Below are 23402 nucleotides of genomic sequence, written 5' to 3'. Positions count from 1 at the left end.
AAGCATGATTCCCCTAGAAAATAGGCTTTTAGAGCCTCAATGATGTGAATCTTTGAGAATGCGGCCCGACCCCGTCGAAGAAATCCCGTGAAGACCATGCCCCAGCTCATGCTAAGGATGACCGAGAAAGGTCCGAGACTAGACGCTCTAAATCCGGTGAGAAATCGTCAAGGGTGTCGAGAGAAACCTCTCCGATAACCTCTCCGATCTCGCAAGACTGGTCTATCGGTGCATAAATCGAAGGCGGCATCAGACAAAATGGCGTCCGGTTCCAAACCGTCATTGAAACCTGTGTTGAAGGTTTCCATTCTAAAGCTCCTTCGACCTGATTGACGCCAGCGTCGACAACCTAAACGCCTTTGTTGAGGGCAACATTGATTCCAGGACCAGTATCGATGCCTTTGGCAAAACCAAGGTCGATGTCCTCACAAACCACAGGTAACATTTTTCACCTTGTGCCAAAAAGACTCAACTCTATGGCCTCTATTTATGAGGAGGAGCAATCCTCAGAGTAGATTTCCCCATTTGCTGTAAAATATGGTACAAGGGATGTTCCTGAAGAACTAATTGACCCTCAGTCCAAGATGTCTGACCTCTGACTGTCTCCAAACAGTGGTATAGACTGGTCACCTGAATTGGAATTCGACAAACTTGACCCAGCTGATCATGCAGACTAAGGAGTTCATGGGGTCGTACAGAAATTCACCCGCCTACGAACAAGATGACATGACGGACATTCTCAGTCAAGGTCCTCAAAAGGATCCCGTTCTTCCTTTTCACATAGCACTTCAGAGGTAGGTTATGGTCGCATGGGGATACCCCTGAATCTTGACCAGCGGTAAACAAAAATTTTGCTAGGAAATATCTTCATCCTCTGACCCTGACTATTTAACTAAGCATCTTACACTCAAAAGAGTAGTAGTCCAGGCAGCTACTTCCACTAGACAATATGCATACCCATCTATTCCCCCAGATGGGGGCGATAAGAGAATTGATGCCTGGTCTCGCAAGATTTTTTTCTTCGTGCAGTATGGCTTTAAAGTCAACAAATGTGACTTGCACCCTTGGAAGATTCACATACACCCTGTGGGATTGTATTAAAGTGGCGCCTGAACGCATTCCTAAGGGCGAGGACCGAGACGGCTTCCTTAAAATTGTAAGATGGAAAGGAGGCTATGGGGGAATACCTCCAATCAGGACTGGACACTGCTGATCGCATCAGCAGGTCCATGGCATCTAGCACAGTGCTACGCAGTTTTTCGTGGCTGAGAAAGTCGTGCTTTGCACTGGATGTGCAGGCCAGACTTCTCAATATGCCATTTGATGGCTTGAGGTTGTTCGGCAGTAAGGTGGATCAAAGTTTGGAGAAGCTGCAGACCTCCAAGGCGGCAGTTAAGTCACTTAGCACCTCCATACGTCAACCTCAGCAACACTCCTACTCGGGTTCATCTTCCTGGAGGGGTTGCCCTTTTCATTTTTATTCCTCATCAGGACAGGCTAGTCAAAGAGGACACAGAGTTTCCTCTGGGTGGACGAGAAAGGTGCTAGATCAGCCCCAGCAGCAGCAACTGTCTCCTCAGCCGCTGCTGCAGCCGCCTCAAAACCACTCTTGACGCCTTGACCCACAAAACCCCAATGGGAGGCAGGATCGCTCAGCATCTGAACGAATGGCGGGGCATTACTTTAGATGCTTGGGCACTGGAAACAGTGGCTCATGGTTACTACCTTCCTTTTCAGAAAAGGCCTCGGGACCATCCACCGAGATAAAACTGTCAATTCCAGATCCGCTCCTGTTGCAGGACATTTTTAACCCTGCTAGAGAAAGATGCAATAGAACATGTACCTGTAGCGGAGAGGAACAAGGGTTGGTATTCCCCATATTTTCTCATCCCAAAGAAGGTTGGAGGTTTGAGACCCATCTTGGACTTAAGAAATTTGAACAAATTCCTCAGGAAGGACCTGTTCAAGATGGTAACCCTTTCTCAGATCCATCAGGCTCTCCAACTCCAAGACTGGTTGGTATCATTGAACCTTCAGGATTCTTACTTTCATGTGCCAATCCATCTCAAGCACAGGAAGTACCTGAGGTTCGCGGTCGTCCGTTCTCACTTAACAGTTTAGAGTTCTGCCATTCGGGCTGACCGCCCTGATGTTTTTCACCAAGCTGATGGCGGTGGTGGCGAGTCTCCAGAGAGGAGGAGTGGGGGGGAATTCATCTCTACCCTTACCTGGACGATTGGTTAATCGGGGCACGTTCACCCGAACAAGCCCAGGAGCATCTGAGCAGGACCTGCCCCTTCTTACAGACTGGGCTTCTCCCTCAATTACAAGAAGTCAAATATTCTACCATTCCAAAGACTCCAATTCATCAGAGCAGTCCTGGATACTTCTTCGGGGAAAGCCTCGCCTCCAGAGGTGAGAGCTCATCACATTCTACAGATGGTAACCAAAGTTCCAGAATGCCCAGCATCTGCCAGCCTTTGATTTTCTGAGGTTGCTTGGCCTCATGGCATCCTGCATTTTTCTGGTGCCAGACACCGGATTGAGAATGAGATCCCTTAAATGGTCCCAATGTTCGGGGAATATGTCATCTCTTTTGCAAGTTCTGGCCACGGTGGCTCAGGATCTTCTATGGTGGGCTTGCAAGAACAATATTCTCAAGGGAGAATCTTTTTGGCAACCATGGCTAGAGATGAGGGCAATCAGACTTGTGCTGAAGGCCTTTGTATGGGGAAAGAATGTCCTTATCATCCTTATAACGACCGACAACATAGTTGCCACACACTACCTCAATGAGAGGAGGCGTAGGGTCACTACCACTGTGCAGAGAGGCAATGCAGCTCTGGTTCTGGGCAATACAAGAAGTAATCTGTCAGCAGTTCGCTAGCCGGAGAGCAGAACACAGCGGTGGACGCTCTGAGCAGGCAGAGCACAGTATCCCACGAGTGAGAGCTAGCTCAGGACGTTCAAGGGAACGCGTTCGTAGTGGACTGAATTTCCACTCCTATGTGTTTCCTCCAGTCCCTGTGATTCCTCCCGTAATTAGGCGGTTGAGAAAGTTCAGGAAAACCATGATCCTACTTGCCCTGGATTGGGCCAGGAGGATGTGATGCCCGGACCTTTTTGACATGTCCATCTGTCCTCCAATACGTCTTCTGCTAAGTGGATCTTCTCTCGCCAGAGGAAGGTCAGGTTCTCATCCAGAGGTCAAGACACTCTGCCTTCGGGCATGGTTTCTGAGAGGATCGATATAAGGATTCGGACCTCCCGGACGACGTAATGGAGATTTTGCTTTCAGCCAGAAGGCCACCAACAAAATCCTTGTACCGGTGTTGGAATAAGTTCAGTAACTGGTGCAAGGATAATAATGTGGATCCATTCCTATGTGGTACTGTTAGGGAGAATTCTCTGTTTAGGCTGAATTTCCCTACCTAGTGAGTCCCCCAGCAGCTTTGCTGGATTTCTAGGGTTTCATTTTTTTCTCCTGCCAAGAGTGAGACTCTTTTACCCTCACTCTTGGGCATGTTGAAGTGTGTTTTCTTGGTTAAACCTTGTGTTGAATGGGCTATGGGGTCTTTTACTCCATAGGGCCTCATGTATTTTTGTGATGTGGGTTACACAGCACCCTCTGTGCCGTAACCCAGGGGTGTCCTAGGGACTCCCCAACATAGGCTCCATACCCTGGGACTGACTACTGTCTCCCAGGGCATGTAAAGTCACCAAAGACTTTACTAGTCTTAAATCCTGAACAGAACCAGTACAAACCATCATATTGTGGACGTACTGGCTGGGGCAATTCGATTGCCCCAGGGTCTGTTAGTCAAGGGGGCATGTCTCCGTCCCCCCTGATCGAGTTTTGGCTGGTGGCAGTGGAAACTACTTTTTATATTCGACCGCGAATATTTTCCTATGGGATTTCCCATTGTTTTAGGCTAACACATTTAATTATTTATTTACGGTAGCCTCAAACATACCGCCGGTTTATATATTTATTATTATAACTCCGGTTGGGATTTTTTGCCAAAACTTGATTCTAAAATGGCGTTGGCGTTCGCCTCTGTAACTCTGACCCGAAGTGGAGCCCTTTGTCCCACTTTTGGCGGGCTTCTCCACAGAAGCCCTCCAAAGTGGTGCCACTCTGTCTGGGGTACTTAGGAGGGGTGGAGGGGGATTTAGGCACCCTGGACTGAGTTACCTTGGTAACTCAAGTCGCACTCCGTCCTGATTGGCCCAAGTGGTGAGCCGGCCGGCTCACCACTTAGCATGTTTGAGTGACAGCTAGGCTGGGTGAATGGGGGTTTGCTGCATAAAAGCAGGGCTTTGGGGACTGGAACTTCAGAAGTCGCCACAGGACCAAGAATCCGACGAGGGAAGAGCTGAGCCGACCTGCTGCGACGACACCACCCGGTGGAGCCCTGCTGAACCGTCTCACCACTTTTCCCAACGACCGAGGAGAACTCTTAACGGAGTGGCTCCTTCCCTTGACTGGTGGGGACAACCAGTTTTCACCTTCTTTTCGCTTCTTCGAGGTATCTCGTGGCCGCCTTGCCCGTGCCAAGCACCCCGGCAACCGGAATACCACATTTTTACCACAACCGCGAAAGTCGGTACAACCCTTTAACCGGAGGACTCCGCGGCTGGTTTCTTCCCGGGCAGTGCAACGACCTTCTTCTGCTCTTCAGCGAGAACTTCTTCTCCCCTGACCGACGTCGAGCCTTGCTGCCACTGCCTGGAACAACTGCCACCGCTGGAGGATCCTTCCCGTCTAAGGTACCGTGTTTCGCCTGGCTTCCCTTGCCACCGACTGTACGGGGTAGTTTTAGCCCCCGGCTTTCGAACCTGGGAGTGCCTGGGACACCCTGGCTAAACTTTCTAAGCCTCTCTAAACTCCGTCTGAACTCTTTGCAAGACTCTGAATCCCTAATAAAAGTGTGATCTTGGGCACATTTTCGCTCTGTCTGCTCTAAGAGTGGGCCCTGCCTAGTGACTTTTGCTCACCTGTGACTTTATGCTTCTTTGAGCCTATTGAAAGTGTTCTTGACCTTAGAGTGGTGTGTTTAGCCTATTCCTGCTTTTTCTCTCCCTTCTTTGAACCTACTAGAGTGTCATCTAAAGTTAAGCACTCACCTCTGTTTGAATTATGTGATGTTAACCTAGAGTTGTCTAGATAGGAATAAGGGTTGGGACTGCTTTCCATATAACTGTGTTTGAAGTGTTTTACTATATATTGCTAGAGTGTTTTCAACTTATGTGTTCTTAAAATAAATAACTATATACTTTTGAAACCAAGCTCTGGTCAGTGTTTGCTTGTACTATTGTGTGTGAGTACCTATTGTGTATACTTCGCATATTGCCTAACTCTTCTTGAGGGAAGTCTGACTGCTCAGCCACAGCTACCAGGTAAATCTGGGTGGTACAGACTGCTACCAAGTGGGTTTACTGCTATACCTGTAGTCTTAAATCTTTTGCAGTGTTCCCTAAGGGAACTGCACAGGTTTCTGCCTAACACTGGTGTACAGCGGTGGGATTTGTATTGAGTATACATTTTGGTGTGCTTTAGATACCTTAGTGCAACTAACCACAAAGCTTAGCACTGTAAAAGTAAACCTCTAACATGTCAGTTATAGAAAGCTATAGTCAAGAGTCCCTTGCAGCCAAAACTGCTGATTGTTTAAGAGTGCTCTGTAAACATAAAGATCTCATGACTAAGGGCAAGAAAATGGAGCTGATTGAAAGATTGTTAGCTAACCAAAGTCTGGGTGATGGTTCAGAGGAACCTACCACTCCAGCAAATGCAGATGACAGTATTGAAATTGACATAGAACAAAATATTGATGATTTTGAGGAAGAGTCAGAAGAGGAGGGTGAGGCTGTTGTGACTGTCCCCCCTAGGCCTCTGCCTGCTCTACCTGCTGTGCCTACTGGTTCTTTACCAGGTCCCACAGTTAGTCCCCAGTACTATGAACTAGAGAAAATGAAACTAGAATTGGAGTATAAAAAACTTAATGCTCAAACTGAAAAGGAACTAAGGCTAAGGGAAATGGAGCTCAAGCATGAGCTAGAAATGAAGAAATTGTCTGTTGAGAATGCTTCTCTCTCTGGCTCCTCTAGAAGTTCCAGTCCTAAAAGACCCCGGATGCCTAAAGAATTGGTTGGTATGTATGAGCCTAAGTTGGATTTGTTGGATTGGTTGTCTCTGTTTGAATATAATCATGGGCTCCAGAACATCACAGGAAATGACTTACTCACCTGGTTGTTCTCTAGGCTTCCCCCTGTTGCAACTGATGTGGTAATGGAGATGGGGGAGGAGGATAAGAAGGACTATGAATGTGTGAAACTAGCTTTGATAGCTAGGTTTGGGAAGACCCCTTCCCAGTATCTTAAGAGGTTTAGGAGCCTCAAAAAGCATGATGGTACCCCTTGGGCTACCTGGGTGAGTGAAGGGTTGAAAAACTTAGAGGGATGGATTAAGGGTTACAAGGTGAACACTTATGAAGGTATGAAGAATTTGTTTATGTTGGAGACTATTTATGATGCCTGCTCTCCTGAGCTCAGACAACACTTGGCTGATTCCAAGGAATTAGATTCCCGGAAACTAGCTAGGGCTGCTGACTTGTGGGTTGCCAACAGGGCCACTCACAAGGACTCTGGGGTAACTCAGAGAAAGGATAGGGAGAAACAGCCTAAAAAGGACTCCAAAGAGAATTCTAATACTACAAATTCCAAAGAGGGCCCCAAACAAATCTATAAGGGTAAGCCACAAGGGAAACCGAATCAGGCTAGTATACCTTCTGGTCCCAGACCAGAAGGAGGTCAGAACAAGCCTCCATTTCAGCGAGCCTTTGGCTCATGCTTTGTTTGTAAGGCTACTGACCATGTGAAAGGAGATCCCAGATGTAAGGGTAAACCTTCAGGGGTCCAGCTTGCCTCCTTAGCCTTTGCTCCAGAAGAGGAAGTACATATGGCAAGTGGAAACTTTCTATTACTGGCTGATGAACCCACTGGAGTCTCAGCTAGTGTTTCTTTAGTCTCTCTGGGGTTGTGTGAACAACAGAACTTAGATGTCTATAACTCTATCGCAGATAATACTAAAGAGTATTATAAGGACAGTGTCCAGGTGAATGGTCAGGAGACTCCTGCCATTAGGGACACTGGAGCCAGCATAACTGTGGTGGATGAATCATTTTTCAAGGCAGAGGATGTTGCTAAGGCACCCAAATGCCTCACCAAGTTAGCTGGTGGGCCTGTGCAGATGTGTCCCCAGTTACCAGTTCTCATCCAATGTAATGATATGGCTGTAAAAATACCTGTCAGTGTACAATGTGAAGTGCCAGGTAGGGTTCTGTTGGGTAATGACCTCAAAGCTCTTGGAGTTGTGTCACATACCCCCAGACCACCTAGCAAGAGGTTACAGGAGCTCACAAAACCTGCAAGAGAGAAAACCCTGAGAGGGTTATCTCAGGAGATGATGACAGAAATCACTCCTCTCCCACTGGAGCAACTTACTGCAGTAACAACCAGATCAGGAGCAAAGGGGCAACCCAAGACTCCTAGGAAAAAGCCAGCAGCAAGCACTCCAGTGCTTCCAACAAGGACTTCCCCTAGGTTGTCCAAAGTTACACCTGTAACTCCTCCTCCAGCTGAGGCTGAGAGGGAGGTACAACCCTGTGTGGTTGAGCTAGACTCTGAGGAAGAGCTAGAAGGAGGCCCAAACCTTATTGGAGATTTGGACCCTGAGGACCATCCTGAGCTGCAGTCTTTACTGGCAGAAGGTGGACCTAGCAGGGCGGCTTTTCGTAAGGGGCAAAGAGAATGTCCAACTCTGGAAGGTCTCCGCCACCAGGCAGCTTCTCAGGCTGATGGGCAAGAGCCTGGGAAGTATAGGTTACACTGGGAAGATGGCCTCTTCTATAGTGAACCAACTGAGTCTGAACCTGGAGACTACAAGCGCCTTGTAGTCCCCCAAGAGAACAGACAACAGTTCTTACAATTAGCCCATGAGATACCTTTGGCTGGTCACTTGAGTTTCAAGAAGACCAAGGAAAGGCTCTCTCTCTACTTTTATTGGCCAAAGATGGGGGCTGAAGTAGATAGATATTGTAAGAGCTGCCATACCTGCCAGACTTCTGGTAAGGTTGGTTCCAAGAATGTGGCACCTTTAGTGCCTCTCCCAGTTGTGGGAGTCCCATTTGAGAGGGTAGGGATTGACATTGTTGGTCCCCTTGATCCCCCAACCTCCTCAGGCAACAGGTTTATACTTGTTGTAGTAGACCATGCTACTAGGTACCCTGAGGCAATTCCTATGAGGACTGTTACGGCTCCGGCTGTGGCTAAGGCCCTCCTTGGTATTTTTACCAGGGTTGGGTTTCCTAAGGAAGTAATCTCTGGCAGGGGGTCAAACTTTATGTCCCACTACATGAAAGCCATGTGGAAAACCTGTGGAGTTACTTACAAGTTCTCAACAGCATACCACCCTCAGACAAACGGGTTGGTTGAAAGGTTTAACAGAACCATGAAGAGCATGATAGGTGCTTTAGAGGAACCCCTTAAAAAGAAGTGGGACCTTCTACTGCCATGCCTTCTCTTTGCTTATAGAGAAGTCCCTCAGGAGGGAGTAGGTTATTCTCCCTTTGAGCTTCTCTATGGCCATCCGGTCAGAGGTCCATTGGCCCTGATTAAGGAGGGATTGGAAGGTGCTCCTCCCCTCAAGCCAGTCAGAGTGACTGACTATGTGATAGGTCTCCGGAGGAGAATGTCACACATGATGGCAGAAGCAAGTGACAACTTGAAAGCTGGTCAAGCTCTGGTCAAACATTGGCATGACCAGAAGGCTAACATGGTTGAGTTTACTCAAGACCAGCTAGTTCTAGTTATGCTCCCAACAAGGCAGAGGGCCTTGCAAGACAAATGGATGGGACCCTTCAAGATTGTGGGAAAACTTGGAGAGGTCAACTATCTGGTGGATCTGGGCAGACCCAGGGAAGCTCCTAGAGTCTTCCACACCAACAGACTAAAAGCATACATCTCCAGACCTGACGTAGGAGCCTTGCTTCTAGCTTCAGCTGCAGAGGAAGAAGAGAGTGAATCTCTCCCTGATCTCCTCAGAGGTGTGCCTTTAGACGAGAAAGTTGAAGGAGTCAATCTCTCTTCAGACCTGACACCTGAGCAACAAGAGGAGTGCAAATCTATGTTAAATCAGTTTGCCTCCCTGTTCTCACTGTCACCAGGCTTGACCCCTTGGGGCCAGCATGATATACTCACTGGTGACTGTCTGCCAGTCAAAAGCAGAGGGTACAGAATGTCAGAACACATCAGAACCCACATCAAAGGAGAGGTCAAGAAGATGCTTGATCTCGGGGTAATAGAGCCCTCTACTAGTCCATGGTCTAGCCCAGTTGTGTTAGTACCAAAGGCAGGATCCAAAGACCTGAGATTCTGTGTGGACTATAGAGCTCTAAATGCAGTCACCAAGACTGATGCCCACCCTTTGCCCAGGACAGATGAGTTGGTGGATAAACTTGGTGCAGCCAAGTACCTCAGCACATTTGATCTTACGTCAGGCTATTGGCAAATAGCCCTGACAGACCATGCCAAGGAGAAAACTGCATTTTCAACCCCAGTTGGCTTGTACCAGTTTAAGGTCATGCCTTTTGGATTAAAAAATGCACCTGCCACATTCCAAAGGATGGTGAACCAAGTTCTGGCTGGCATGGAAGATTTCTGCATGGCATACTTGGATGACATTGCAGTCTTCAGCCACTCCTGGGAGGAACATGTGAACCACCTAGGACATGTGTTGCAGGCCCTTGAACAGGCCCATTTGACAATCAAAGCCAGTAAGTGCCAGATTGGTCAAAGTAAAGTGGTCTACCTTGGACATGAGGTAGGAGGTGGAGAAATAAGGCCTTTGCTCAGCAAAATTGAAGCTGTGCAAAATTGGACAACACCAACTACTCAAACCCAAGTGAGAGCCTTCCTAGGCCTCACTGGGTATTACAGGAAATTCATTGAGAACTATGGGACCATAGCTTCTCCACTGAATGTAATCTCCTCTCCTAAATTCCCTAAAAAGGTAAAATGGAATGAGGAGTGCAATCAGGCCTTTGAAAAACTGAAGAGAGCTCTTTGCCAAACTCCAGTATTAAGAGCTCCTGACTACCACCAAACTTTCATTGTGCAAACTGATGCTTCCAATGTAGGTATAGGTGCAGTTCTAAGCCAACTGGATGAGAAGGGTAGGGAGCACCCCATTTGCTTCATCAGTAGAAAACTGAAGGATCCTGAGACAAGGTGGGCAACAATCGAAAGAGAATGCTTTGCTATTGTGTGGGCACTGAAATAGTTTAGGCCATACTTGTATGGTTCTACTTTTGTTATTCAGACTGACCACCAACCCTTGAGATGGTTAATGCAAATGAAAGGGGAGAATCCAAAACTATTGAGATGGTCAATCTGCCTGCAAGGGTTTGATTTCACCATTGAGCACAGGTCAGGTCCATCAAAATGCTGATGGACTCTCTAGGATGTATATCATCGACTAGAGGTATGAGGTTCATCCAGGAGTGGATTAAATCCTCCTGTCCCTTAGTCTGGGGGGGGCGAGTGTTAGGGAGAATTCTCTGTTTAGGCTGAATTTCCCTACCTAGTGAGTCCCCAAGCAGCTTTGCTGGATTTCTAGGGTTTCTTTTTTTTCTCCTGCCAAGAGTGAGACTCTTTTACCCTCACTCTTGGGCATGTTGAAGTGTGTTTTCTTGGTTAAACCTTGTGTTGAATGGGCTATGGGGTCTTTTACTCCATAGGGCCTCATGTATTTTTGTGATGTGGGTTACACAGCACCCTCTGTGCCGTAACCCAGGGGTGTCCTAGGGACTCCCCAACATAGACTCCATACCCTGGGACTGACTACTGTCTCCCAGGGCATGTAAAGTCACCAAAGACTTTACTAGTCTTAAATCCTGAACAGAACCAGTACAAACCATCATATTGTGGACGTACTGGCTGGGGCAATTCAATTGCCCCAGGGTCTGTTAGTCAAGGGGGCACGTCTCCGTCCCCCCTGATCGAGTTTTGGCTGGTGGCAGTGGAAACTACTTTTTATATTCGACCGCGAATATTTTCCTATGGGATTTCCCATTGTTTTAGGCTAACACATTTAATTATTTATTTACGGTAGCCTCAAACATACCGCCGGTTTATATATTTATAATTATAACTCCGGTTGGGATTTTTTGCCAAAACTTGATTCTAAAATGGCGTTGGCGTTCGCCTCTGTAACTCTGACCCGAAGTGGAGCCCTTTGTCCCACTTTTGGCGGGCTTCTCCACAGAAGCCCTCCAAAGTGGTGCCACTCTGTCTGGGGTACTTAGGAGGGGTGGAGGGGGATTTAGGCACCCTGGACTGAGTTACCTTGGTAACTCAAGTCGCACTCCGTCCTGATTGGCCCAAGTGGTGAGCCGGCCGGCTCACCACTTAGCATGTTTGAGTGACAGCTAGGCTGGGTGAATGGGGGTTTGCTGCATAAAAGCAGGGCTTTGGGGACTGGAACTCAGAAGTCGCCACAGGACCAAGAATCCGACGAGGGAAGAGCTGAGCCGACCTGCTGCGACGACACCACCCGGTGGAGCCCTCCTGAACCGTCTCACCACTTTTCCCAACGACCGAGGAGAACTCTTAACGGAGTGGCTCCTTCCCTTGACTGGTGGGGACAACCAGTTTTCACCTTCTTTTCGCTTCTTCGAGGTATCTCGTGGCCGCCTTGCCCGTGCCAAGCACCCCGGCAACCGGAATACCACATTTTTACCACAACCGCGAAAGTCGGTACAACCCTTTAACCGGAGGACTCCGCGGCTGGTTTCTTCCCGGGCAGTGCAACGACCTTCTTCTTCTGCTCTTCAGCGAGAACTTCTTCTCCCCTGACCGACGTCGAGCCTTGCTGCCACTGCCTGGAACAACTGCCACCGCTGGAGGATCCTTCCCGTCTAAGGTACCGTGTTCCGCCTGGCTTCCCTTGCCACCGACTGTACGGGGTAGTTTTAGCCCCCGGCTTTCGAACCTGGGAGGGCCTGGGACACCCTGGCTAAACTTTCTAAGCCTCTCTAAACTCCGTCTGAACTCTTTGCAAGACTCTGAATCCCTAATAACAGTGTGATCTTGGGCACATTTTCGCTCTGTCTGCTCTAAGAGTGGGCCCTGCCTAGTGACTTTTGCTCACCTGTGACTTTATGCTTCTTTGAGCCTATTGAAAGTGTTCTTGACCCTAGAGTGGTGTGTTTAGCCTATTCCTGCTTTTTCTCTCCCTTCTTTGAACCTACTAGAGTGTCATCTAAAGTTAAGCACTCACCTCTGTTTGAATTATGTGATGTTAACCTAGAGTTGTCTAGATAGGAATAAGGGTTGGGACTGCTTTCCATATAACTGTGTTTGAAGTGTTTTACTATATATTGCTAGAGTGTTTTCAACTTATGTGTTCTTAAAATAAATAACTATATACTTTTGAAACCAAGCTCTGGTCAGTGTTTGCTTGTACTATTGTGTGTTAGTACCTATTGTGTATACTTCGCATACTGCCTAACTCTTCTTGAGGGAAGTCTGACTGCTCAGCCACAGCTACCAGGTAAATCTGGGTGGTACAGACTGCTACCAAGTGGGTTTACTGCTATACCTGTAGTCTTAAATCTTTTGCAGTGTTCCCTAAGGGCACTGCACAGGTTTCTGCCTAACAGGTACACCTATGGTAATTTCTTTCCTATTACATTTGGCCAATCAGGGGCTCCAGATTGGTTCAATAAAAGGATACCTAGCTGTGCTTTCTATTTTTAAGCGCTTCTCGGAAGAGTTGTCTTGCTTCAAAATTCCATTATTTGTGCAGTTTTTAAAGGGTCTCACTAATGTGTACCCTCAATCCTATTTCAAGTCCCTGTTTAGAATCTAAACGTAGTAAAATTCCTTACATGCATTTCTTTTGAGCCTTTACTAAGGCTTCTCACTTTGAAGACAATACTACTAGTGGCTTTACCTCAGCCCGCAGGTTGAGTGAGTTACAGGCTTTCTTGTAAGCCTCCTCACCATCTTCCATAAAGACAAAGTTATACTGGGACTAATTTTGATAGAAATGAAGGTTTGACTGACATTCACTTGTCTCAAAATATCACATTGCCATCTTTCTATTTCCCCCCCCCCCCCCCAAAAGCATGCAAGTGAGGAGGAAGAAAGGCTCCACAGGTGGACCCAAAAAGGGCTCTCGGCTTTTTAAATTTCTAGACTGGCAAAATTTCGGCAAAGTGACCAACTTTTCATTGGATACACCGGCCACAAATTGGGCCTGGCAGTAACAAAACAGACCATATCCAGATGGATAATTCTAGCAATTGGAGTGTTACAAGCTGGCAGGTAAAGAACCTCCAGATGGGTAAGGGCTCATTCTACTAGGTGCATGGCAACTTCGATGGCTCTTCACTGGGGTGTCCCGGTGCAGGATATTTGTGCAGTGGCCACCTGGTCATCAATGCACTTTTGTGAAACACTATTTAGATTCCACTTCATTCAAGGGGACTTTTTGCAAAGGCCGTTCTTCCTATGGTCCATGAGTAGAATTAATTGGTACTCCCTCCTCCAAATTTGCACTGCTTTGCAAATCTAGCTAAGATGAGGAATACGTGGGAGGACACAATCCATGCGCAGAACAAGCTACTTACCAACTGTAACGTTCTTTCGATTTGATGTTCCTCCCACGTATTTCTAATCGACCCTCCCAACCTACCCCACCGTTCAGTTAACATATCAGTTGAATATCGAAAAAAGAAGCCAACGGGCGCGGCTCGAGCCATTTATACTGCGGATGGTGTTGACACTCTACGGCAGCCCTCGAGGGACATGGACGCCACGACATCTAGCACAGCGCCCTCTGGTGTGAAATTTTTTTTTCTAAGCAGCAAAGCTGATACGAATATCTAAGATGAGTATGTGCGAGTAACATCCAATCGAAAGAACGTTAGAGTTGGTAAGGAACTTGTTCTTCTCGAGGAAATCGCAACGCTGCTTCAAGAGGACGCCATAGAAATCGTCCTGGCGAACCAGGTAAACAAGGGTATTTATTCAATCTACTTCCTTGTGCCAAAGAACGATCTAACAATGTGCCCAGTATTAGACCTACGCCCAACACCTATGTCAAGCTGCAAAAATTCTGCATGACTACGCTACAAGACATAAGCCCTCTTTTCAAATGGGCGTGGGGGGGTTACATGGCAACATTGGATATGAAAGATGCATATTTTCATATTTCAATGCTCCAGCGCACAGAAGATTCTTGCGTTTCAAGATAGCGAACCAGCACTACCAATTCAAAGTGCTGCCCTTCAGAATAGCTTCTGCTCCAAGGGTATTCACAAATGTACTGGCGGTGGTGGCAGCACACCTGCACAGGGAGGCAATCCCAGTGTACCCTTACTGGACGACTGCCTGATTACATGGGAGTCTCCCCTAATTTGCAGGAAAAACATTCAAAGAACTGTCAAACTACTCTTTCAATTGGGCTTCTCCATCAATGAGCAAAAAATCAAGCCTAGTGCCAAGCACAACCAAACAGTTCCTAGGAGCTGTTATAAACACAGAAGAGGGGTTGGTCTTTCTGTCAGAGGATAGTCCAAAGCATGTTACTGCAAATACCGCATTATCAAGCTGGCCACCAGATAAGCGTACGCAGAGCAATGCGTTTGATAGGCATGATGGCATTTTGCATTTACCTGGTACCTCGCCTGCGACCCTTGCAGGAGTGGTTGGCGAAACAGTGGTCTCAGGCAAGTGGGACGATCAAGTGGTTGTTTCGCCAACACCAGTACAAAATCTTCGCTGGTGGACAAGAGAAAATCTGTTGAAGGGGAAATAATTCAACGATCCGGAAGTACAAGCGATTTGTCACGACAGACTCCTCACTCGCCGGGGTGGGGAGCACATTACCTTCATCACACAGCTCAGTCTCTGGTCTCATTCGGCAGCACAGAACCACATCAATCTGCTGGAACTGCTGCCGGTATTCAAGCCCCTTCAAACATTCGAGTTTCACCTAGCGAACCAATCTGGGCAAGTCCCGACAGCACTACGGCAATGTTTTACATCAACAAACCAGGGGGCATATGTTCTCCAAATTTGGAAATGGACTTTCAAACGAAAAATATTCCCATTGTTGCAGGACGCTCCAGGGGAACTAAACTCTCTGGCGGACTCGCTGATCAGAGATCCCCTACCAGAAGAACACGAGTGGTGACTACACGCAGGGATCCTAGAGCACCTCTTCTCTCAATGGGGTTTCCCCACAATAGACTTGTTCACTACAAGCGAAAACAGTCAATGCCTAGACTTTGCATCCAGGTTCCCGCAGCCAGGCTCCGCGGGGCACGCCCTATGGATGAACTGGACGGGGAAATTTGCTTTCGCGCCACCCCCATACCCTTTCTTCCCCGACACCGATCATCAAGAAGGCGGTGAACAAGATCCACAAGGAATAAGTGACGCTCATCCTAGTTGCTCCTATGTGGGCAAGACAACCCTGGTATCCTCCTCTGTGCAAACTGGCGATGTCTGATACCATCAAGCTCCTGTACCTGACCACTCACTCAGCAAAGGGGATTAACCGTGCACCCTCAACCTCACTCAATGAACTTGGCAGCATGGCTCCTGAAGTCCTAGTGTTTGGTCACCTTAACTTTAGACACTGTTACTTCGACAAGTGGAGAAGATTTGTAATTTGGTGCCAGTCTAAACAAATTAACCCCATAGAATGTTCTCCATCCCACAATCTAAATGATTTGCTCCACTTGCTAGACTCGTGGTTCGTATTCAACTCTTTAAAGGTCTACCTGGTGGCCTGTTAGAGAGAATTCTCAGAAATGTGCGAATTCCTTCCACCTTAGAGACCCACAGCAATTTAGCTGGATTTTGAGGACTTTTTCTTTTAAACTTGGAGAGTGAGACACTTTCTTCCACTCATGTATTTTGTGATTTTATTTTTTTTTTTTTTTTTTTTTTTTTTTTTTTTTACACTGTCTGAAACTTCATTTGCATCATGTACATTGTGTCACACTGCACTTTCAGTGCAGTGGCACAGGGAAGTCTTTCAGATTTCCCAAAGGTTTAAATACCTTCTCTGGGAACAACTGTGAAATTGTCTTTACTTTAGATTTGTAACTTTCTAGACCCAGCACACACTATCTTACAATAGGGTGCTGGAGGGGTTACCTAGTAACCCCTTTGTCTAGCTTCTCATGTAGAAATTTTTGTTACCCTTTTCTTACTGAATGGCTGGTGGCAGTGGTTTGGTTTTGAACTACCATGGTGAGCATTTACCGCAGAATGAGTTTGCAGCTGCAGTAAAACACTCAAGGGTGCCATTTTTGTCTAAATGGCCCCAGTCTTCTTTTTTAGCCATTTCTTTGTGGAAAGGTCCTTGAGACTTACTCGGCACATAAAACCAGGGTTAGTCCTGTTAGGGAGAATTCTCATAAATGTGCCAATTCCTCCCACCTTGGAGCCCTCCATCTCTTTTGCTAAACTTTGGGACTTTGAACTTTTCAATTTGTTTTCTGTGTTTTTCTTTTGGTTATGGAATCTAACCAACTCCATAAGAATCATCTTTTTCATTTGTCGCTCAGCACCCTCAGAGCAGTGGCACAGGGAAGCATTTCAGGCTTTCCCAAGGTTTAAATATCTTCTCTGGGATCAACTACTGTTTCCCAGGACAGTGGAGTGAAATTGACTTCACTTAGTCCTGTACATTCCTGACATTCCTAGACACAGCTCCTAGACCCAGTAACACCCTACCTTACAATAGAGTACTGGAGGGGTTACTTAGTATCCCCCGTGTCTAGATACTCCTGTAACAGTCAAATGTTACTCTTTCCTCTCAGAATGGCTGGTGGCAGTGGTTTTACAACGAACCGCCATGATATTTCCCGACCACAAACTATTCTTCGCTCCGGTAACGTTAAATAGCGGGAGCCATGTTTTTCAAGATGGCGCCCAGCCATCGTTGCTAAAATGGTTCCTGGTCTTCTTTTTTGCCATGTTTTTGTGGAAAGGTCCTTCTATAGTTTTTCTCTGCGAGCCAAACCAGGTTTGGTCTTTGTTCATTCACCTTTGGCAGGCTTCAGGAGTGAAGACAGCCTCTGGTTCAGAGTGTCTGGGGTAGGCAGGAAGTGGGGGAAGTGCCTGAAACTCCCTGTGCTTGGTCTCCTAGGGGACCCAAATGCACCCTGTGATGATTGGCATGCTGACTGTCCGGCAAGGACAGCCACCCTACTGGGTGAGTGGCAGATAGGCTGGAATGAATGTCAGAGAACTGAGTAAAAGGCCCCCAGTTGAGTTTGGGAACTCAGAAGCAAGGACAATCCACCTTGACAGCCAGAACCAGCGTTACCTGTGCGGTAGCTGAAACGCGAAACAGCCACTGAAATTGAAGTTTGCCAGTTGCAAGCTTTTGGCTGTCCCAGTGCAGTGCAGGAGTCCCCCGACGTCCTCCCTCTTGAACCCACGACCGAGGCCCAGGAACAGCGAGATCTGCAGGAAATGCCAGTAACAGAAGTAATCAGCTACCTCCTTTTTCTTCATTGTAAGGTACTGTAAAAACAAGACTGAGAGAACTTAACTCTCACGGCTAAAGTGCTTGAAACTTTTGACACTCGCATGCCTAATCAGCTTGTGACCCAACATATGATTCTTCTTTCTACAAACTACTCCAAGAACTTGTGCAGAGAGGCTGGAATTGATGGGAGAGAACTGAATAAAAGGCGATGGTTTTGGCTTGGCAGGCAGTCAACCACTGGACGAAGGAACCGAAGATGAAATTGAAGAGGATGCCTGCTGCAACTCCTGGACCGTTGGTTTGCCTGGTGAAGCCCTGCAGCTGTGCTGAAACTCCAAATTCGTATCACGGAGAAGCTCCTGTAAGGACGACTTCTCCCTTTTGAGTTGGTGGTACCAATCAACTCCAGGGACATCCATCTCAGAGCTGGTTGAATTTCCAGAGTTGCTGCTGGAAACCGTATAACCAGGGAGAGGAACACCAGATTGTGTGTTGCTTTTAAGCTGGCCCAGAGCTCCAGGAAGATGCTCTGGATTCCCAGGAAGCCAGACTGACTGAGCCTTAGCCCCCCTCAACAGATTGCAGGACCCCAGAAGCGTCCACCTCGACAGCCAGGAATCGTGGTGTTGCTATTTGCGGTAGATGCAAGGAGCTGAAATACAGAACAGCCACTGAAAGTGAAGTTTGCCGGTTGCAAGTTTTGACCGTCCCAGTGCAGTGCAGGAGTCCCCCGAAGTCCTCCCTCTTGTCCCCACGACTGAGGCCCAGGAACGGTGACATCTGCAGAGCTGCACAGGAACAATTCATCTGCTGCATCTTTTCTTCAATTTAAATGTACTGTACAAAGAGAGAACTTACCTCTTACTGTAGATTTGCTTGCATCTTCTACCGCTCACGAGTCTAATCAGCTTGTGGCCCTACATTTGATTCTTCTTTTCTTCAAAGACTTCTAAAACGTTGTGCAAAGACTTTCTACTGAACTACAAAGGTGCTTCAGCTCACATAGAAGTTTGCCTATTGACTTTGGCTTAGCCTTTTGTACTGTGACTCTTATTGGGGGACCTGAACGTATTTGCCCGCTTAAGAATATTTGTGGTCTCTCTCTTTAAAAAAAAGTTTTGTTCTAAATCTTTTCCTTTTGACTTGTATCACTGTTGCATTTAGAATCCGATAGTAATATTAATGTCCCCATCACTCTAGCATTTGAAGTCACCCGAGGGGGTAGGTAGTGTCTGCGGGTCATCCCAAAAGGGTATCTACTTATTTAGAGATCTTAAGAGTGTGTATTGTGTATTTGACTGTTATTGTTATATTGCTCCCTTCTGAAGAAGGTTTATTCTAACTGACTGATAAATAATTGTTTATTCAAGAAACCTTGAGTATAAGAGTTTATTTGAATACTTGTACTTCGTTTCGATCCATTGTAGTGCCTGCTCGACAGAACTTCTGCAATGTTGCTAGGGTGCGTGGATCCTGCTTACTCATTGGTGCGATTGGTAGTCTATTACTTCGAAGGGCGCTGTATCCGATCGGTTAGCGGTCTTTCGTAGTGATAGGCCGCCTGACCTGCTTCGAGGTGTGAAGAATGCTTGCACCTTAGGCTGTGGTGGTGCAGTTGGCGCTTTCTTTTCTGGCTCTCTAGTTTTACCTTTCCTCTTATGCAGGGGTCCGCACGTCCAGTTGCCAGCCTCCGGAATGGGATTTCGTTTGTTGGCCTGAGTGTTTTGCGCAAAATGGGGCATGCTGCAGGTATGGTCAGTCGGGATTCGTTGCCTAAGGTGTGTTAGTTATGTGGCCAGCGAAAGCACCAACTGCGTTCCTACGCAGGCCGTGCGCACATAGTTGTTTTATAGGTCTTCTTTGAACAATACACTTCAGAGGCACAGAAACGGGAGAATCTGTGTTGTGATGGCCTGCAGTAACTTGTCAATTCAGTTATGTCCATGTAGGAGCAAGTGAGATTGAGAGGCAGAGACGGAGCTATTAAGGTCCTTCATGGGCCGATGGAGTACCAATTTATGTGCGCTTTTGCTTTTCCTAATTACATTATTCGCAGCGGTTGATCAATGTGACCTCTAAGCCGCGTGTGCACTGCTCCGTGTGATTATGTAGTCCAATGAGCGCGTAGGTCTGAAAGCATAGTGTGCCATGAGTTGCACAGTGCTCCAGGAGGTCTAGAAACGACATGCGGGTGTCGTTACCCCCACGTGGGACGGCTGACTCTAGGTGTTGGTATCCGCAGGGACTGCCTGCCGGGTACCCCTCTCTGTTCGCGGGAGGTTCGTATCATGAGCCGGTTGCTAACTCCTGCAGGGGAGCGGGGACACGTGTGAGGCTTTAAGCGGGCCGGCAGGGGAGTTGTGGGGGAACAATGCTGTCCACCTCTCGGGCTGTTCCTTCACGTCAAGTGTGGTGGGAGTCCGCCATCTTGAGGGCACAGAGTCTGCATCGGATGTTCCCCTTACAAGGTTGCATTCACCTGGATGTAAGCCGCAGTTTTGCGCAGGATCTTGTCTGAAGATGCCTGGAGTATTCCCACACAATAAGGTGTGGACCGCACATTAAATATGTTCCATATTCATTGTTAGTTCACTGTGTCTTTGGGCCTGGAGAGGGAGACCTAGGCTTAGGCTGCCATTAGGTCTGCACCCCCCTGGCGGTCTCCTATTTGAATACTTGTAACTGTAAATCTCTGTGTAACTCCACTACAGCTCACTTTGACCCTCCTTGAGATGAGCCTGGTTGCTCAACACGCTGCCAAAACTGTAGTAATAAAAGCGTGTAAAGGTTGGGTTTGCTATACCTGTAGTCGAGGAGTTTGTAGTGTTTCCAGAGGGTACTGCATACAAACGTTGCCTAACAAGGCCTTGTCAGCATACATCACCTCCCACAATAAGGTCTCATGGTGGAAGGTGCCCGTTATCAAGGCTTTTATGGAGGGAGTAAAGCAACTCCACCCTCCCATTTCAAACACGCCGCCAGGTTGGGATCGCAATGTTTTACTCGCTAAGCTCATGGGGACCCCCTTTCGAGCCTATGCACAAGTCAAGTCTTAACACCTGACCTACAAGACTGCCTTCTTAGTGACTATTATTCCATAAGAAGAGTTGGTGAAATACAAGCTCCGCCAGTGCAGGATCCTTTCTATAAAAGACAAGCTGGTTTTACGTACTCGCCCTAGGTTCTCAACCTAAATTCATCTCTAAATTTAACGTAAACCAGTCCATTGAGCTACCGTCTTTCTTTCAGAACTCCACCAGCTAAATTGAGATAAAACTCCACACACTAGATATGAGGAGACGGTCCTTTACTATGTAAACAAGACCAGACAGGTAAGAAAAACAGACCAACTGTTTGTCTCCATAGCAGCAGGCAGAGGAGACTATAGCATTTCCAAGAATGCCATATCCAGATGGATAGTCAGATCTATACGTTTGTACTATTCATTATCAAACAAAATGCTGCCTTTCACGCCTTGAGCTCACTCCACAAGGAGCACAGGAGCCACTCTGGCTTTCATTGCAAATGTCCCTCTTGACGGCATTTGCAAAGCAGCTACTTGGAGCTCAATGCACACTTACACTCACCATTACTGCACTGACACGCAGATACACAGGTGGGACAAGCGGTTCTAAGACATCTGTTCGCCCATGAACTTTCTCACATCCCACCACCTTCTAGCACTGCTCGCAAATCTATGCACAGCATGTGATTTAAGCAGATCCCACAAGCCTCAGAAGGGATACATTCTCACAGTAATCGTGTTTCTGATGCTTGTATCTGCTAAGATTCACATGCGACCCACCCTTCCTCCCCTTGGAGAGAAGGCGCATGGATGCTTATGAGCTTGTCTGATACGCATCAGCTTGGATACAACTGTACTGGCGCTACACTACATGCTACCTCTTGTTAGAAAAATTACAATCTGAGGGACCTCGACGCGTGAAGGACCATGGGTACAGTGGACGTCAAACTAGGGATTGTATTACTGGCACGCCCTGTCAACCTCGCTTTTCGAATTTCGAAAAAACAAATATTCTGCAGCTTCCACTAGATGTCAGCCTACGCACAGCATGTGAATCTAAGCAGATAGAAGCATCGGAATACGATTACGGTGAGTAATGTATCAGATTTACTTGGATACCTGTATTTAGTGATTTTATTGTACAGCTCATATTATCCTCTTAAGGTAAGCCTGGTTGCTTAGTCGCACTACCAACTTGTCTAGTACAGGCCTATATTAAACGTGGGTTACCTAATACCTAGAGATGTCTTAAGTCCCAAACCAGTTGGACTCTGCAAATTCTTACCTAACAACTAGAGTGGCCTACTAAAATCTGTCCACCAAGCCAGATTCTAGAATTCCAGCTTAATAGTTCTGTACACTTGCAAGGATTATATTTGAACATGTCTGGTTGTCAAGAGCCTTCAATATCCAGATTCTAATTCATTTGAGTCCTTAATCAGAGTATACTCCCTGCTCCGATGCTGAAGATGTGATTTAGGGAGGAAGCTGGTCATCCCTAAGTATTCGAAGACTTTGCAGTCCAGGCCTCCAGATTCTGGGACACCCTCCTGGTCCCTCTCTGAAGAGGGAGTTAAATGGCAGGTCTGCCCCATAATATACTGGCCCAAATGTCATGTCCAGCTTCTGGGTGTGCAGCAGCAGTGGGCGGAATCAACATGGAGCTGCCCTGCACCCCATGGTTGTTGAAGACCTTTCTAAATACAGCTGGCGATGCACAAGATATCAAAGATGAGCTGTCTGTCGGAGGAAGGACTTATCAATTACATAGAACATTACCAAGAGTTAAGTAAAATCCTTGTCTCTTTAAAATAGTGGTGATATGCTTGTCAGTTTAGGTATTTAGGAAGCCATTTTTTTGGAAATCCTATAATCCGACAGGTTAACATTCACTGCATACCTTGTGCATGATTAATTTATAGATTGTAATGTAATGAGTATGGGTGTTTACCTCCAGTGCCAACATGTTAAGCTCAAACTCGTTCACTTGATTTTAGGAGGAAATTGCTAAGGACCTCTTGTCTGGTGACGATGAAGAAACGCAATCCTCTGCTGATGATTTGACCCCATCCGTTACCTCTCATGAAGCAACAGATTTCTTCCCACGTCCTTTAAGATGTAGGTTGATTATTTTTAATTCCGACTATTAATATGTTGCTTTTGAGCTCTATAAAAGCTCCCTTTAAACTATTGCGCTGATTGCTATTTTACAGAAGCCTACACTTTCCTCTCTGTACTGACTTTTAACCCAATATCAAATTTAAAGGGGTTGGGCATGATATTGGTATGTGGGGATTTTTTCACTGTTTGAATATGATGTATAATGCACATGCCCTAAATCAGGGAAACATTTCAACTTGCAAGCTACTCGCCAGGCGCGTGGCCCCAGTCGCGTACTGTTAGGGAGAATTTTGTTTTCTGTGCTAATTCTCTTCCACCCTAGAACCCCCTAACTCTTTTGCTGGATTTACGACTTTTTAATTTTAACTCGTTATTTGGATCTTTTCCTCACTCCTGTGTTTTTTTTTTTTCCTTACTAGGATTTTGTTTTCACTGTTTTTTGGAGTCTGATAAACTCCATAGGAATCTGCTTATTGTATAGTGACACACCGTACCCTCAGTGCAGTGTCACTGAGAACTGCCTTGGATTTCTCGTAGGGTTTAAATATCTTTTCTTGGGTGAACTATTGTTCCCAAGAATAGTAAGTTGAGATAGATCTTAGCTTTTTAGTTTGTAGGTCAAGCACACACCATCTTATGTGGAGTGCTGGGGGTTGCCTAGTAGGCCCCTTATCCTACTTT

At 46.8% G+C, this 23402-nt stretch overlaps 1 protein-coding gene across 4 annotated transcripts in view; it reads left to right on the top strand.

Annotated features, from left to right (window-relative positions):
- Nucleotides 1–23402, top strand: part of MIER3 (MIER family member 3) — a 465034-nt gene that overhangs the window by 87573 nt on the left and 354059 nt on the right. For all 4 annotated transcript variants that reach the window (XM_069627312.1, XM_069627309.1, XM_069627311.1 and 1 more), the window contains exon 6: nt 22598–22718. In XM_069627312.1, coding sequence (XP_069483413.1) covers nt 22598–22718 — 121 coding nt within the window. The remainder of the gene's footprint in view (nt 1–22597; nt 22719–23402) is intronic.

Source organism: Ambystoma mexicanum, chromosome 6p (assembly GCF_040938575.1).
Source record: "Ambystoma mexicanum isolate Mex_15411 chromosome 6p, UKY_AmexF1_1, whole genome shotgun sequence".
NCBI lineage: Eukaryota > Metazoa > Chordata > Amphibia > Caudata > Ambystomatidae > Ambystoma > Ambystoma mexicanum.
This window is presented reverse-complemented; position numbering and strand designations above follow the sequence as displayed.